Genomic DNA, 13226 nt, shown 5'->3' with positions numbered 1-13226 from the left:
GCATCGGCAGGCGGATTCTCAACCACTGCGCCACCAGGGAAGCCCTAGCTAACATTTTTATTGCACCTAGTTTGTAAGCATTTTTCACATTGTCTCATTTAACTTATAATCCTTGTAACCTAGAAAGGATAGACCTCAATATGTCCATTTTACAGAAAGAAGACCAAGGCTCAAGTGACCAAATCATGCAGGCTTCTCTTTACTAATCCCTTAACTGACACTTCTTGGCAACTCCAAGGGGAGCTATAGAATCACAGTTTCTCTCAGAAAATTGCCAAGGAAAGCTAAAGTCAGTCAGTTACATTCCTAGGTCTCAGCCTACTGAGGCTGCTGGCTTCTCCCTTATCAGATGGTGGGGCAGAAAGCACATTTTCTTTATCTCTGTATCCCCCAGGCCTCTAGCACAGTGCCTCAGATGTAGTAGGTAGGTTATCAGAATTTCCAGAATGTCCTTCCCTGAATAGGTCTGGCTCTGTGACGGGTGTTTTGGAAGGTACAAAGACATTATTCATTCAAGAAATTTATAAACTAGCTGTGAGAAGGCCTCAGCTCATATTATGGCCCCATTTATGTTCTGCAGAATAGCGTTCCTCTGGGACTCCACCTTGGAGGACTCCTCTTCCCAATTCTGGAGGCAGGTGGACCTTGTGGGTATTCTTCCTCCAAGATTCCTTAAGGGGTATTAACAGGACCCTTTGGCTGTTAAAATACTGAACTGCTTCCACAACGGTGGACAAAGAGCCGCTTCTCTGATTTCTCCAGTTCCCCCCTTCCCCGCCCACCACCCCAGTCTCTTCCCAGGCCCCTTCTGACAGCTGCCCCTTCTGAAAGGGCAGCTCCTGACAGAGCAAGAGGCCTCTAGAAAGCTATTCCCACACGACAGCACTGTTGGCGCCTCTGTACGAGTTATTACCTATTTTATTATCAGCTCCTTCCCAAAACATGGGTGGGAGGAAAAGGAATGGGAGTGGTAAGCTGCTTCTTTTCCATAGGATGAAACCCTACTATCTTTTAAAATTTATTTTTTCATCCATAATTCAGACATTAAAATTAATGGATTCAATATTGTTAAATTCCCTAACATGAATTCTACTACAGCAGGCTGACAAGTGAAGGAGACCGATAGGTCTGAGCGCTTACCTACATCATCTCGCTCAGTCTTCAAAACCACCAGAAATGGTGATTCTTATTGCCATCTTACAGGAGAAGTTCACGGAGATTACAAAGGTGCCAAAGGTGCCTCAGTAAGTGAGGAATCCAAGCCTTGTGCTTTCTCTGCTCCCCAGACTGCCTCTCGAGGGGCAGGCAGTGGGCGTGTGCTGCAGCTGGCTTGCCTGCTCCTAAATAATGAGCCTTCTCCCCTTTGCCGGTGGCTTTGTGTTTCAGGAGCAGCCCACGCAAGACAACCTGAATGAGAACCCTCTGGCATCCAAAAGCCCCAGCAGCAGCGGTGTGGGGGGCAGAAGGGATGAGCTGGCAGAGGCAACCCCTTCTGAGGCCATGCTACAACTCCTACAAAGCGCTTTCAGCAAAAACTCACCCCCAAAGCAATCAGCAAAGAAGTCTCCAAGTGCAAAGCTCAACATCCCTTACGAAAATTTCTATGAAGCCCTGGAAAGGCTGAACAAACCTTCCCAGCTTAAAGACTCTGAGGATAGTCTGTATAATGACTACGTTGATGTTTTCTATAACACGAAACCTTATAAGCACAGGGATGACCGGCTGCTGCAAGCTCTGGTGGACATTCTGAGGAAGGAAAATTAAAATGAGTGGTGGTCCTAAGTTGGAAATAGTCATGCTTTTTCCTTCCTGTTAGATATTGCCTGTGTCTGAAGTGGTTGTTTTGTCATTGATTCTTCTGCCTGTAATATCCTTTGCGGTACTTTTTCTTTTTCTCCCCAACCTGGATAGTTGAAAGCTATGAGCTCAAGCAGTAAATCCAACTTCCTGAATTGATTATAGCTCTTTCAAAACACAGCTTCCCTGCCTGCACAAGTCAAATGTTTTGTTCTTTCTGGAGCCACGGTTCACACGTGGTCCTCATACCACATGAGAATGCCTCCTCAGGCCTCCCGTTTCATGTCTGAAAAGAAAAGGCATAACCTGGGCAACAGGTAATTTGAAAAAGTAATCTGCAAAAACTGAGAGGAAGGAAGACTATTCTTAACAGCTTGTCCTCTGTCTTTGCCATGTGGTGATTCAAATTTTGATGCCAAAGAAGGGTTTGGAGAGTCTCTAATGAAGGAGTTCACAGTCAGACTCACACCCTGGGTCTTTCTACTCCAAAGTACTGCTCATTCAGGAAGTGGCCATTAGATCATTCTGGGGAAAGGCTGGGTTATTTAGATCCAGAAACAGGCCTCAAACCCTGCATTTTCTGGTTTGAGCAGTTTTAGAGCATTTTTCTTTGCTTGGTGTGCCATGGAGAGGCCTCCATGGATCTAAAGGTGACTGTGACTCATGCTGTGAGCTCTGGCCTTCCTCTCTTCCTCATTACCTTCTCCTTTCTCAGCCACAAACTAAATACTGAGAGAGCTACTGATACCACTTTCTTAGAACAAACTTATACTTGGGACTTCGCAAATTCCTAATCATAATTTTTTTAATAGTCATAATAGGAAACCACTCATAACATGGAAAACCAATAACAGGAAAAAAAATATTCATAATATGAGAGCCAATGGGAGGTTTCATTTGTTTTTTAATTATGTTCATTAGAGCAGATTTTTTTGGATCTTTGAAACTGAGTGTTCATTCCTTGACACTAAAGGCCCTTCTCCAGTCTTATAGATGATAGTACCCAAATTCTTACCAAATTGTTTCCAAGCTTCAACTCAGAGGACACAAGTTGGCAGCCCAAAGGCTAGATTTTGTTTGGCATGTTAAATGTTTTAAATATGTGAGTGATTATTGAAAATATGAGATTTCACATAAAACCTAATTCTCAGACCCATCTTCCCTCATCGCAACAGTTGGTTGGAGCTGAGTAGCAGCTGCCCAGCTAGAGTTGAACACATGCCCCCATGATACCCTATTTTGTGCTGCTTATCACGGGCACCTTACAGGTCAGCATTCAATAGGCATTTGATTTTACCCTTTCCTGCACTAATGAACATGTACAAAGTGTAAATGCATTAGGAAAAAAATATCCCCAACTTCTTTCAGGTAGGACCTGTATGATAATCAATAATTATAAGAATCTGTCATGATCTAATTTATAGGCAAAAAAAAAAAAATGGTATTTGAGACCCCTGAAAGTACCTCTGAAATCTTGTTTGACTTATGTGTTTAATGTCACCTTACCCAGCTGCTCATTTATACTAATTCATTAACTGCCAATCCCCTCACTTCCCACTCCCTATATGCTCACAAAGGTTCCAGTCACCTACAATACTGGCATTCTCCCACTGAGTTTGCTGTTTGCAATTCTTCCATGAAGTCTGAACTTCATAAGGCCACACATGCACTGGACCAGGAAGAGAACTACATTGAACTAGATCAGGAAAAGAACCCTAGAGTCTGTCACTTGCTTTAAAGTGTGTTTGGTAAGACAAACTTTCACTCCCAATTCTACCATTTGAATTTGTGCAGAATGAGGGTATTTCCAGAGCAACACCCATGATGCATCTAGGATGTTCTCCTGAAAGAATTGCAGTATCACTCTGTCCTTGGAAGTATCACCTGTTGTTTGATACATAGTGTAAGATAGAACTTTGAAAATTTCTGCACATCAAAAAGTATTAAATAAAGCTGAAAAGTACCAGAGAGTTATTAGATCAATTTTCAACTAAAAAAATAAAGCTAAGGCCCAGAGAGGCCAATAAATGGTAAAAAATGAAAACTTATCCTATCCCCATTTCTAACCTAGTGCTAATTGTATGAAGCTTTCTTTTTCATTCTTCTGACAGTATCTTTTCCTGGTTAAAACCCCAACCAACCATTGGATTGTAGCCAAAGGTTCAATCAAGAGAAGCTTTAATGTTTAAATAAAGTCATGTTTGAATGTTTCCAACCTGGAACATATTGTTCAGACATAAAATATTTTTGTCAGTTTCTTAGTACCTGTGTGGATTTTTGTGAAAATGTAGAAAAGGAAACTTACATAATATTTCCCTCAGAATTTTAAACTATATTTTCTTTACAGGTATTTATAATGCTTTACCAAATGCTTTTATCAAACAGAATTTTAAAAGGCATAATAAATTATATCAAAACCCAAAATTTTCCTGAGAATAAGAGAGTTTCATCCAATAAAATTATTTTTGAAAGGCATGTTCTTCTGTCAGTGAAAAAAAAAGTGTAATATATATGTGTTGTGGTATTAAAAATGACATTTGTCTAATAGCCTAATACAATGTGTAGCTGAGTTTAACATGTATGGTCTTAGCATTTTTAAAGGAACTCCCACATTATATACTTGATGTATTAACTAGAATATGTACAATATGCTTATAAATCAAAAGAATAAATGGTTTCTCACAAAGTCAAAAAAAAAAAAGCTTATGTTTCCAACAAAAACAGGACCTCCTTCTCTTACTTATTATATTTCCCAAATGAACTGTAAAAAGGAAAAGGTGAAGGTTTACATTAAGAAGTTAAACGGGCTTTCTTTCCTTTTTTATTAATTATTCTTCTTCTTTATTTTTTAGCTTCACCACAGGGCATGTGGGATCTTAGTTCCCCGACCAGGGATTGAACCCAAGCCTCCTGCAGTGGAAGCATAGAGTCTCAACCACTAGACCACCAAGGAAGTCCCTAAATGGGCTTTCTTGAAGGTAATTTAAGAATCTGCTTAAATAGGTATATTTCATTTTCCTTTATAGCCCCATCTTTCACTGTGTGAGTTGTATGATTGAGCGTTAACTAAATTGTTGAGGGAAAAACAGAAAACAAAAAAACAAAAAACCCGAACTACAGGGACTGCATGTGAGAGAAGTCATTTGCAACAGTTCACTAATCATGACATTGTTTATAGGCCAGATTACAGCAACTAAGCATTAACTCTTTCCCAGAGGGCCCCTCATTAGAAGCCCCCAATTCCTAACTCTGATCTCCTATTTTCAGGCCCATTTTTCTCTCCTGCTTCAAACCTTCATTCCAGGAATTTCCACCCACCATTTCAGAATCTGACCTCTTCCTGCTGGGGGGTGGGAGGAGGAGTGTTGGTTTTCCCCCAGACCCCATTCCTTCCCCCTCAGTTATAAATACTCAGTAAAACTAAAATAATTTTTCAAGAATTCCAGAGGATTGTTCAACTGGCTTTTGTCCTCCATATCCAGCCATCTTCAAAGTCTTCCCACCAGGAGGGTTGAAGATATATCTCTGTTTCCTTTTGAATGCCCATTTGGTAACTATTGGACTAACCATGTACAGGTTGTGAGTACAAACACAAATACACACACATGACTCAAGGACAGACATTAATTCTTAAATATAAATTTAAACCCATAAGGAGAAAGGGTAATGTTTTCCTAACTGCCTCATAATTTTACAAGGCTATATAGCACTAATACACACGATGATGATTATTATTCACTCTACGCTTTCTGCCCCAGTGGACAGAGTGTACTTTCCTGGCCTATGGATGCTAAGCTTGATCTGCTTTGGTCAATGAAATATTAGTGAACGTGGTGCAAATACGGGCCCTAAATCTGCTCGCAGTTTAGCTTGGTGCTTACTTTTCAGTGGTTCAGTGCTATGAGAAGCATATGTTCCTGGGAGCTATTGCTCCTTCAGCCTGTTTCCAGAACAGATGTATATGGAGCAGATCCACATTCTGGAACAAAACCCAGCCATCTCACAGCATGAACCAGAGCTGTCCAGATGACTGCAGCCTAAATAAACTGAACTTGTCACCTTGGCAAGTTGAACTGAGAATAAATGCCTGTTGTAAGCAACTGAGTCTTCAGGTAGTTGATTACACAGCCTTCCTATATCAACAAAACTAATAAAAGTTCCATTTGTTCATTCCACTACCAATACCATCCCTTTCAAATTGTGCCTTCTTGAGCCTAGAGTACAAAAAAAGAGCCAGTATTAAACCATGCACCTCTTAATGCTGATCCAACAGATAAACAAAGACCCTGCCCAAGCTTAGTTCCACCTGGAAGCAGAGCCTCAGATAATGAACAACTGCATACAGGTAGTCATTTAGGAGGTAATAGCCAAGAGCAAAAATGACTCTCACATAACTCTCAAGGAGCATGGAGTAACATTGATCAGCACAAGACTTCCCAAAGACTAGAATGGATGTTTCAGCTGACAATGGCATTGTAGAAGGTAGCTCAGAGCAGACACCTATGCTCCCCTCTCTCCCCCGTCCCTACCCCATGCAATGCCTTCATGGTCCACCAGCTGCTCTCAGAAGCAACCCCAGGGTAAGGGAAGAAAATTGATTGGCTGAGATCAAGTTGACACCACTTATTAGAAAGGCAACTTTCAACATAAACAAAGTTCAGTTACAAAAAAAATGAAGTAACTTTTGCTCACTTGGGTTTTGGCTTGCAATTTGTACATCTGTACAATCTGTGTTGCCTGTATATTGCTACATGTAGATATTAGGTAAGCACTAATCTATCATCAATGGACAAAGAGATGACTATGGTCATTATGTGTCCACCATTCTCAGAGCATGTGCAAGGGAGGCAGAAATCACTTTCTATACGGGACCTCTATCATATATGCTCCTTCCAGACAACTTGCCTGGAACTCCACAAAGGACTTTCACTCTCATCCACACCCACATACCCTCCACCTCCACAGAAGCCCATATTGTAGGTATCTTCACTGAATATTTACCTGGGGAAGGGGCCACAGTCTCAAAAAGGGTCTTGTTCATAGGAGAAGGTAGGGGGAAACATTCTCAGGTCTGTTCCTGCAGGGCTGTCATGACTATTCCCTTCCATCGTCAGTTCCTTTATCCCTGTCCCTAGTAGCCCTAACAGCAGATGATTTATAAATCTAGATGCTGCTTTGAAGTGAGGAAAGTATCCTCTATATCTTGTTCTGCCTTAAATCCTTTAGAGTTACTTCTGGCATCATCATTATTAAAGGGCAAGAAAAGTCTGAAAATGCAACAGCAACACAAAGTGGCTAAAGGTATAGGTTCTTGAGTCAGCCACAAGTGAATTTGAATTCTGGCTCTACAACGTCCCAGCTGTGTGCCCTTGAGAAGGTTACTTCACCTCTCTGGGTCTTGTTTCTTCATGTATGACAATGAAGTCTACTGCTCATAGGTTCACTGTTAGAATTAAATAAGATAATGGAGATAAATAATTTAGTATGGTTCTTGACCTAATAAATATTCAATAAATTTTAGTTTTTATAATTAGTGAGACTGTTACTCTTATTATTACTGTGGTGCTGTGAAAAGAAAATGGACATTAAAGACAAATAGATTTGAATTTGCAGCTCTTACCTACAAATTCAAGAAACGAGAAAAAATTAGAATCAATGAAGAAGATGGAAATACTGTAAATTATTACTGGCCAAGGTGATGTTGCCTTGGAAATTGTCATTCCAATGGGAACCTTCTTCTCCTAAGGCAACATTGGAAACCATTTAATTGTAGCCAATGAAGATTGGGCTGCAATGAGAAGTCAGTGTCAAAGTGACAGTTAAGACTCAGACAGCAGTTACCCAAGTCCAAGGAAAGCCACAGGTGACATGTGAAGAGAAAGTAGATGAAGAAATAAGGAAATCATTTGCTACATTTTGTCTTAGGTCCAATCACTTATTCTGTGTGCAATGAGTCAGAGTTTTCAAATGCAAACATTTTATAAAGCACTAAGAAATGTTGATACTAACAGCAATGAAAAACAATGAGTCCTTAACTATATCTGCAGCACGGTGCATTGTTTAGTTGAATTCTCACAAAAATTGTAAAAGAAATAGGAGATAGATAATATGAGTGTCCTTATTTTGTAGATTAGAGAATTGAGGCAGGGAGAGGTACTGTGGTTTGTTCAAGGTCACATAGATAACAAGTAGTAGAGTTGAGATTTTAACCTGGCAGTAATTCCAGACCCCAGGCTATGCCTTATATTAGCAAGACAAAAAGGTGACACAGGGCTTCCCTGATGGCGCAGTGGTTGAGAATCTGCCTGCCGATGCAGGGGACATGGGTTCATGCCCCGGTCCAGGAAGATCCCACATGCCGTGAGCCATGGCCACTGAGCCTGTGCGTCTGGAGCCTGTGCTCCGCAACGGGAGAGGCCACAACAGTGAGAGGCCCGCGTACCACAAAAAAAAAAAAAAAAAAAAAAAAAAGGTGACATAGACTTGAGAAAATATGTATAGTATGGGAATCAAATGAATAGTATGTGTCTTAGTTCTTTTCTATTAGAATTAATAGAAATAGCTTTAAGTGAACATTTACTACATGATAAGCACATAGGTTCTATATTTTTACAATGATGAGATAATAATTCATGAGAATGGATGCACTATTTCTAATGCTTGCATTATGCTACAAGGGAAATGTTTTTACAGATATTGAAAATGAGATTCAGAGAGGTTAAGTCACTGACCCAAGGTCACACAGCTAAGCCAAAATTTTAAAACTGGTCTATCTGACCCCATCTTTTCACTATGCCATCCTGTTTGACTTTTCGGTTGTACTTCCAACTTTCAAACTGATGCCTCAATAGACAATCTTATGCTTCCAGAAACAACTAAATAGATTTTATACTGCTTCTTTACTTCAAATTTTCAAATCTCAATAAATTTAAAACTGGGAGAGGCAGTTGTCTTTATCAGTAATCGCTCTATGACCTATCTTGAAATGAACCAAAGCTCTTCTCTTAAGAGAGCAACAGTCCAATCCAATAACTCAGGCATCCTTTGGATCAAGAATCAACTCCACATGAATTTATGTGTAGTCCAGCCCAAGGGCTGCCAAAACATATTGAAAATGGATGTTATTAGTCTGGGCATTATCTCTAGGAGTTTTCTACTATGTTGGGCCATTTTATTTGCCCTTCCTGCCTTGATGCTGATGTATCTTTTTTCCCTGAAAGCGTATTCTTCAGCATATTAATCAGTGGCGTGTGTTTGTGTGTGTGTGTGTGTGTGTGTGTGTGTGTGTGTGTGTGTTAAAAAGGGTTTCCCTGGTCATGTACAGTTGTGAAACAGTGAATGAAAAACTGAGTTTTTTGTATTCCCTTATTGTAGGAGTTCTCAGAAGTCCTCTCAATACAATGCTGTACATTCTAACTCTTCAAGAGGCAGATGTACTTCTCCAGACAGAATCCCTTTTTCCTGGACTGTCTTCCAGGACCAGTGTTCTCTCAGCTCACTTGGGGAGACATGATCTTCCAGCAAACTATCTCCAGTTAATACTTTCCCAGCGTGATTCTAAGTTCTATCAGAGGTTAGGCTTACAATCACCACATGCCTGATTCTTTCTGAGACCGTACAGCTCATGCCTTCTCCTTGACTTAGTACAAAGTGCTACAGCACCCGTCAGCTGACAGAAAATGTGTGCCAACTGTTATCAATGAGGAGATGAGTCAGAGCCCACCCACAGTGATCCCTGGTGAGAGCTGGAACTCATCTTCATGAGGGGAGACAAGTGAGATGTGAGAAAAAAGAGGGAACCTACCCAGTCACTCATGTCCATAATAGATAGAGTGGCCATCGCCCCAATTTGTTGAGTACAGCTCAGTTTATCTCTGTTGTCCAAGCATAAATTATTATTTCAAAAGTATCTTGTTGGACAATAACTGTATTTTGTTACTAGAGCATGGGTGTGCGTTGCCTTCTTGGCTCACAGATGATAATGCACTTGCCTAAATTGTTTTCTGCCCACCACAATCAGAGAGTCTCAGAATTGGAAGGGATCATCTATTTTTCTATCCAACCTCCTACACTTGAGAGAAATGCTGTGAAGGATTCTGGGGAAAGTGTTGCCCCTGAATAAAGAGAGATGCAGGAAAGGAAGCCCCTCCTCTTCCTCGTCCAGACCTCATTGTATTCTGCATGCAATGTCTCTGGGCCTTTGCCAGCCATCTTTGGACCTTCCTTTATACAGGAAATCAATTTCTGGAGTAGCTCTGCAGTTCCATAAGCTTCAGGTCCCATAAAATCTGGACTGGTCCCCTGCTCATCTCCCTGATCTAAGTTAACAAGTCTATGAAGTCTATACCACAGGTATCTTTCAAATCTACCCACTTTTCTCCATCTCCTACCCACTATCCTGGTCCACACTGCCATCTTCTTTCAACAGAGTCCTCCCTCATGTCCTTTCATACTGTGATTTTTCTGAATTGTATATCTTACCACATCACTCTCTTCTTTAAATCCTACTAGATTTAGGAGAAGACCAAAATGCTTAACCTGGTTCTGAAGTTCTGAAAAATCTGGCCCTAACCTGTCTCTATAGCTTCACGCAACTTACTGCCTTACTTGCTCTCTGGGTGTAGCACACTGGCCTTCTTTCTTTTACTGCAATTCCCCGAGTTAGTCATGACTATGTGCTATTCTGCCAGAAATGCTATTTCTCAATCTATTTTCTAGTTAATTCGTTTCTATTTGCCCTTCAGAGATTAATTTTAAAATTCCTTCCTTAAGATATGGGGATATAGGTATATACAGAGCTGATTCATTTTGTTATAAAGCAGAAACTAACACACCATTGTAAAGCAATTATACTGAGAAATGTGCCCTGTTTCTGAAACTGGTGGCTTCAAATGTCAAGGAAAACACAGGACACCTTGGAGACTCCAGCCAGGCTTTTAAGAACAGGGGCTTTGTAAAGTCCTCACTTGGGCATCTTATGATCAGTCAACTGACCAAACCAGAAAGTTCCTGAACTACAGAAGGAGGAAACTTCAGGGTACAAACCACAGAGAAGTGGACTGTTGTAGAGACCTTCAAGATGGTGGAGGGGTTAGAAGTGGAGATCACCTTCCTCCCCACAAATACATCAGGAATACATCTACATATGGAACAACTCCTACAGAACACATACTGAACACTGGCAGAAGACCTCAGACCTCCCAAAATCCGTGTGGCTGATGGGGTCTTGGTGCTCTGGCTGGGTGTCAGGCCTGAGCCTCTGAGGTGGGAGAGCCGAGTTCAGGACATTGGTCCACCAAAGACCTCCTGGCTCCACATAATATTAAATGATGAAAGCTCTTCCAGAGATCTCCATCCCAACGCTAAGACCCAGCTCCACTCAAAGACCAGCAAGCTACAGTGCTGGACACCCTATGCCAAACAACTAGCAAGACAGGAACACAACCCCACCCATTAGCAGAGAGGCTGCTTAAAATCATAAGAAGGGAACAGACACCCCAAAACATACCACCTGACATGGTCCTGCCCACCAGACACACAAGATCCAGCCTCATCTACCAGAACACAGGCACCAGTCCCCTCCACCAGGAAGCCTACACAGTCCACTGAACCAACCTTAGGCACTATGGGCAGACACCAAAACCAACAGGAACTATGAACATGCAGCCTGAGAAAAGTGTGCCAAACAGAGTAAGTTAAGCAAAATGAGAGGACAGAGAAACACACAGCACATGAAGGAGCAAGGTAAAAACCCAACAAACAAATGAAGAGGAAACAGGCAGTCTACCTGAAAACAAATTCACACTAATGACAGTAAAAATGATCCAAAATCTTGGAAACAGAATGGAGAAAATATAAGAAATGTTTAACAAGGACCTAGAAGAACTAAAGAGCAAACAAACAATGATGAACAACGCAATAGATAAAATTAAAAATTTTCTAGAAGGAATCAATAGTAGAATAACTAAGGCAGAAGAACGGATAAGTGACCTGGAAGATAAAATAGTGGAAATAACTACTGCAGACCAAAATAAAGAAAAAAGAATGAAAAGAATTGAGGACAGTCTCAGAGACCCGTGGGACAACATTAAACACACCAACATCCGAAGTATAGGGGTCACAGAAGAAGAGAAGAAGAAAGGGACTGAGAAAATATTTGAAGAGATAATAGTTGAAAACTTCCCTAATATGGGAACTAAAATAGTCAGTCAAGTCCAGGAAGTGCACAGAGTCCTATACAGGATAAATCCAAGGAGAAACATGTCAAGACACATACTAATCAAACTATCAAAAATTAAATACAAAAAAATATATTAAAAGCAACAAGGGAAAACCAACAAATAACATACAAGGGAATCCCCATAAGGTTAACAGCTGATCTTTCAGCAGAAACTCTGCAAGCCAGAAGGGAGTGGCAGGACATATTTAAAGTGATGAAAGGGAAAAACCTGCAACCAAGATTACTCTACACAGCAAGGATCTCATTCAGATTCGACAGAGAAATTAAAAGTTTACAGACAAGCAAAACCTAAGAGAATTCAGCACCACCAAACCAGCTTTAAAACAAACACTAAAGGAACTTCTCCAGGCAGGAAACACAAGAGAAGGAAAAGACCTACAATAACAAACCCAAAACAATTAAGAAAATGGTAATAGGAACATACATATCGAAAATTACCTTAAATGGAAATGGATTAAATGCTCCAACCAAAAGACGCAGACTGGCTGAATGGATACAAAAACAAGACCTGTATATATGCAGTCTACAAGCGACCCACTTCAGACCTAGGGACACATAAGGACTGAATGTGAGGGGATGGAAAAAGATATTCCATGCAAATGGAAATCAAAAGAAAGCTGAAGTAGCAATTCTCATATCGGACAAAACAGACTTTAAAATAAGACTATTACAAGAGACAAAGAAGGACACTACATAGTTATCCAGGGATCAATCCAAGAAGAAGATATAACAATTGTAAATACTTATGCACCCAACATAGGAGGACCTCAATACATAAGGAATATGCTAACAGCCATAAAAGGGGAAATCGACAGTAACACAATCATAGTAGGGGACATTAACACCCCACTTTCACCAATGGACAAATCACCCAACATGAAAATAAATAAGGAAACACAAGCTTTAAATGATACATTAAACAAGATGGACTTAATTGATATTTATAGGACATTCCATCCAAAAACAACAGATTACACTTTCTTCTCAAGTGCACATAGAACATTCTCCAGGATAGATCATATCTTGAGTCACAAATCAAGCCTTGGTAAATTTAAGAAAATTGAAATCATATCAAGTATCTTTTTTGACCACAACCCTATGAGACTAGATATCAATTAAGGAAAAAAAATCTGTAAAAAATACAAACACATGGAGGCTAAACAATACACTACTAAATAACCAAGAGATC

General features: G+C 40.4%; 2 protein-coding genes across 7 annotated transcripts in view; one reads left to right on the top strand and one right to left on the bottom strand.

The window, feature by feature from the left end:
- The window catches only part of PCSK1 (proprotein convertase subtilisin/kexin type 1), a 39880-nt gene extending 37783 nt beyond the window's left edge, over positions 1-2097 (top strand). Inside the window, exon 14 of the mRNA XM_007107835.1 lies at positions 1387-2097. Within this exon, the coding sequence (XP_007107897.1) occupies positions 1387-1764 (378 nt within the window). The 3' untranslated portion in view covers positions 1765-2097. The remainder of the gene's footprint in view (positions 1-1386) is intronic.
- The window catches only part of LOC114486744 (tigger transposable element-derived protein 1-like), a 570985-nt gene that overhangs the window by 180539 nt on the left and 377220 nt on the right, over positions 1-13226 (bottom strand). The window lies entirely within an intron of this gene.

Source organism: Physeter macrocephalus, chromosome 8 (assembly GCF_002837175.3).
Source record: "Physeter macrocephalus isolate SW-GA chromosome 8, ASM283717v5, whole genome shotgun sequence".
NCBI classification, from domain to species: domain Eukaryota; kingdom Metazoa; phylum Chordata; class Mammalia; order Artiodactyla; family Physeteridae; genus Physeter; species Physeter macrocephalus.
This window is presented reverse-complemented; position numbering and strand designations above follow the sequence as displayed.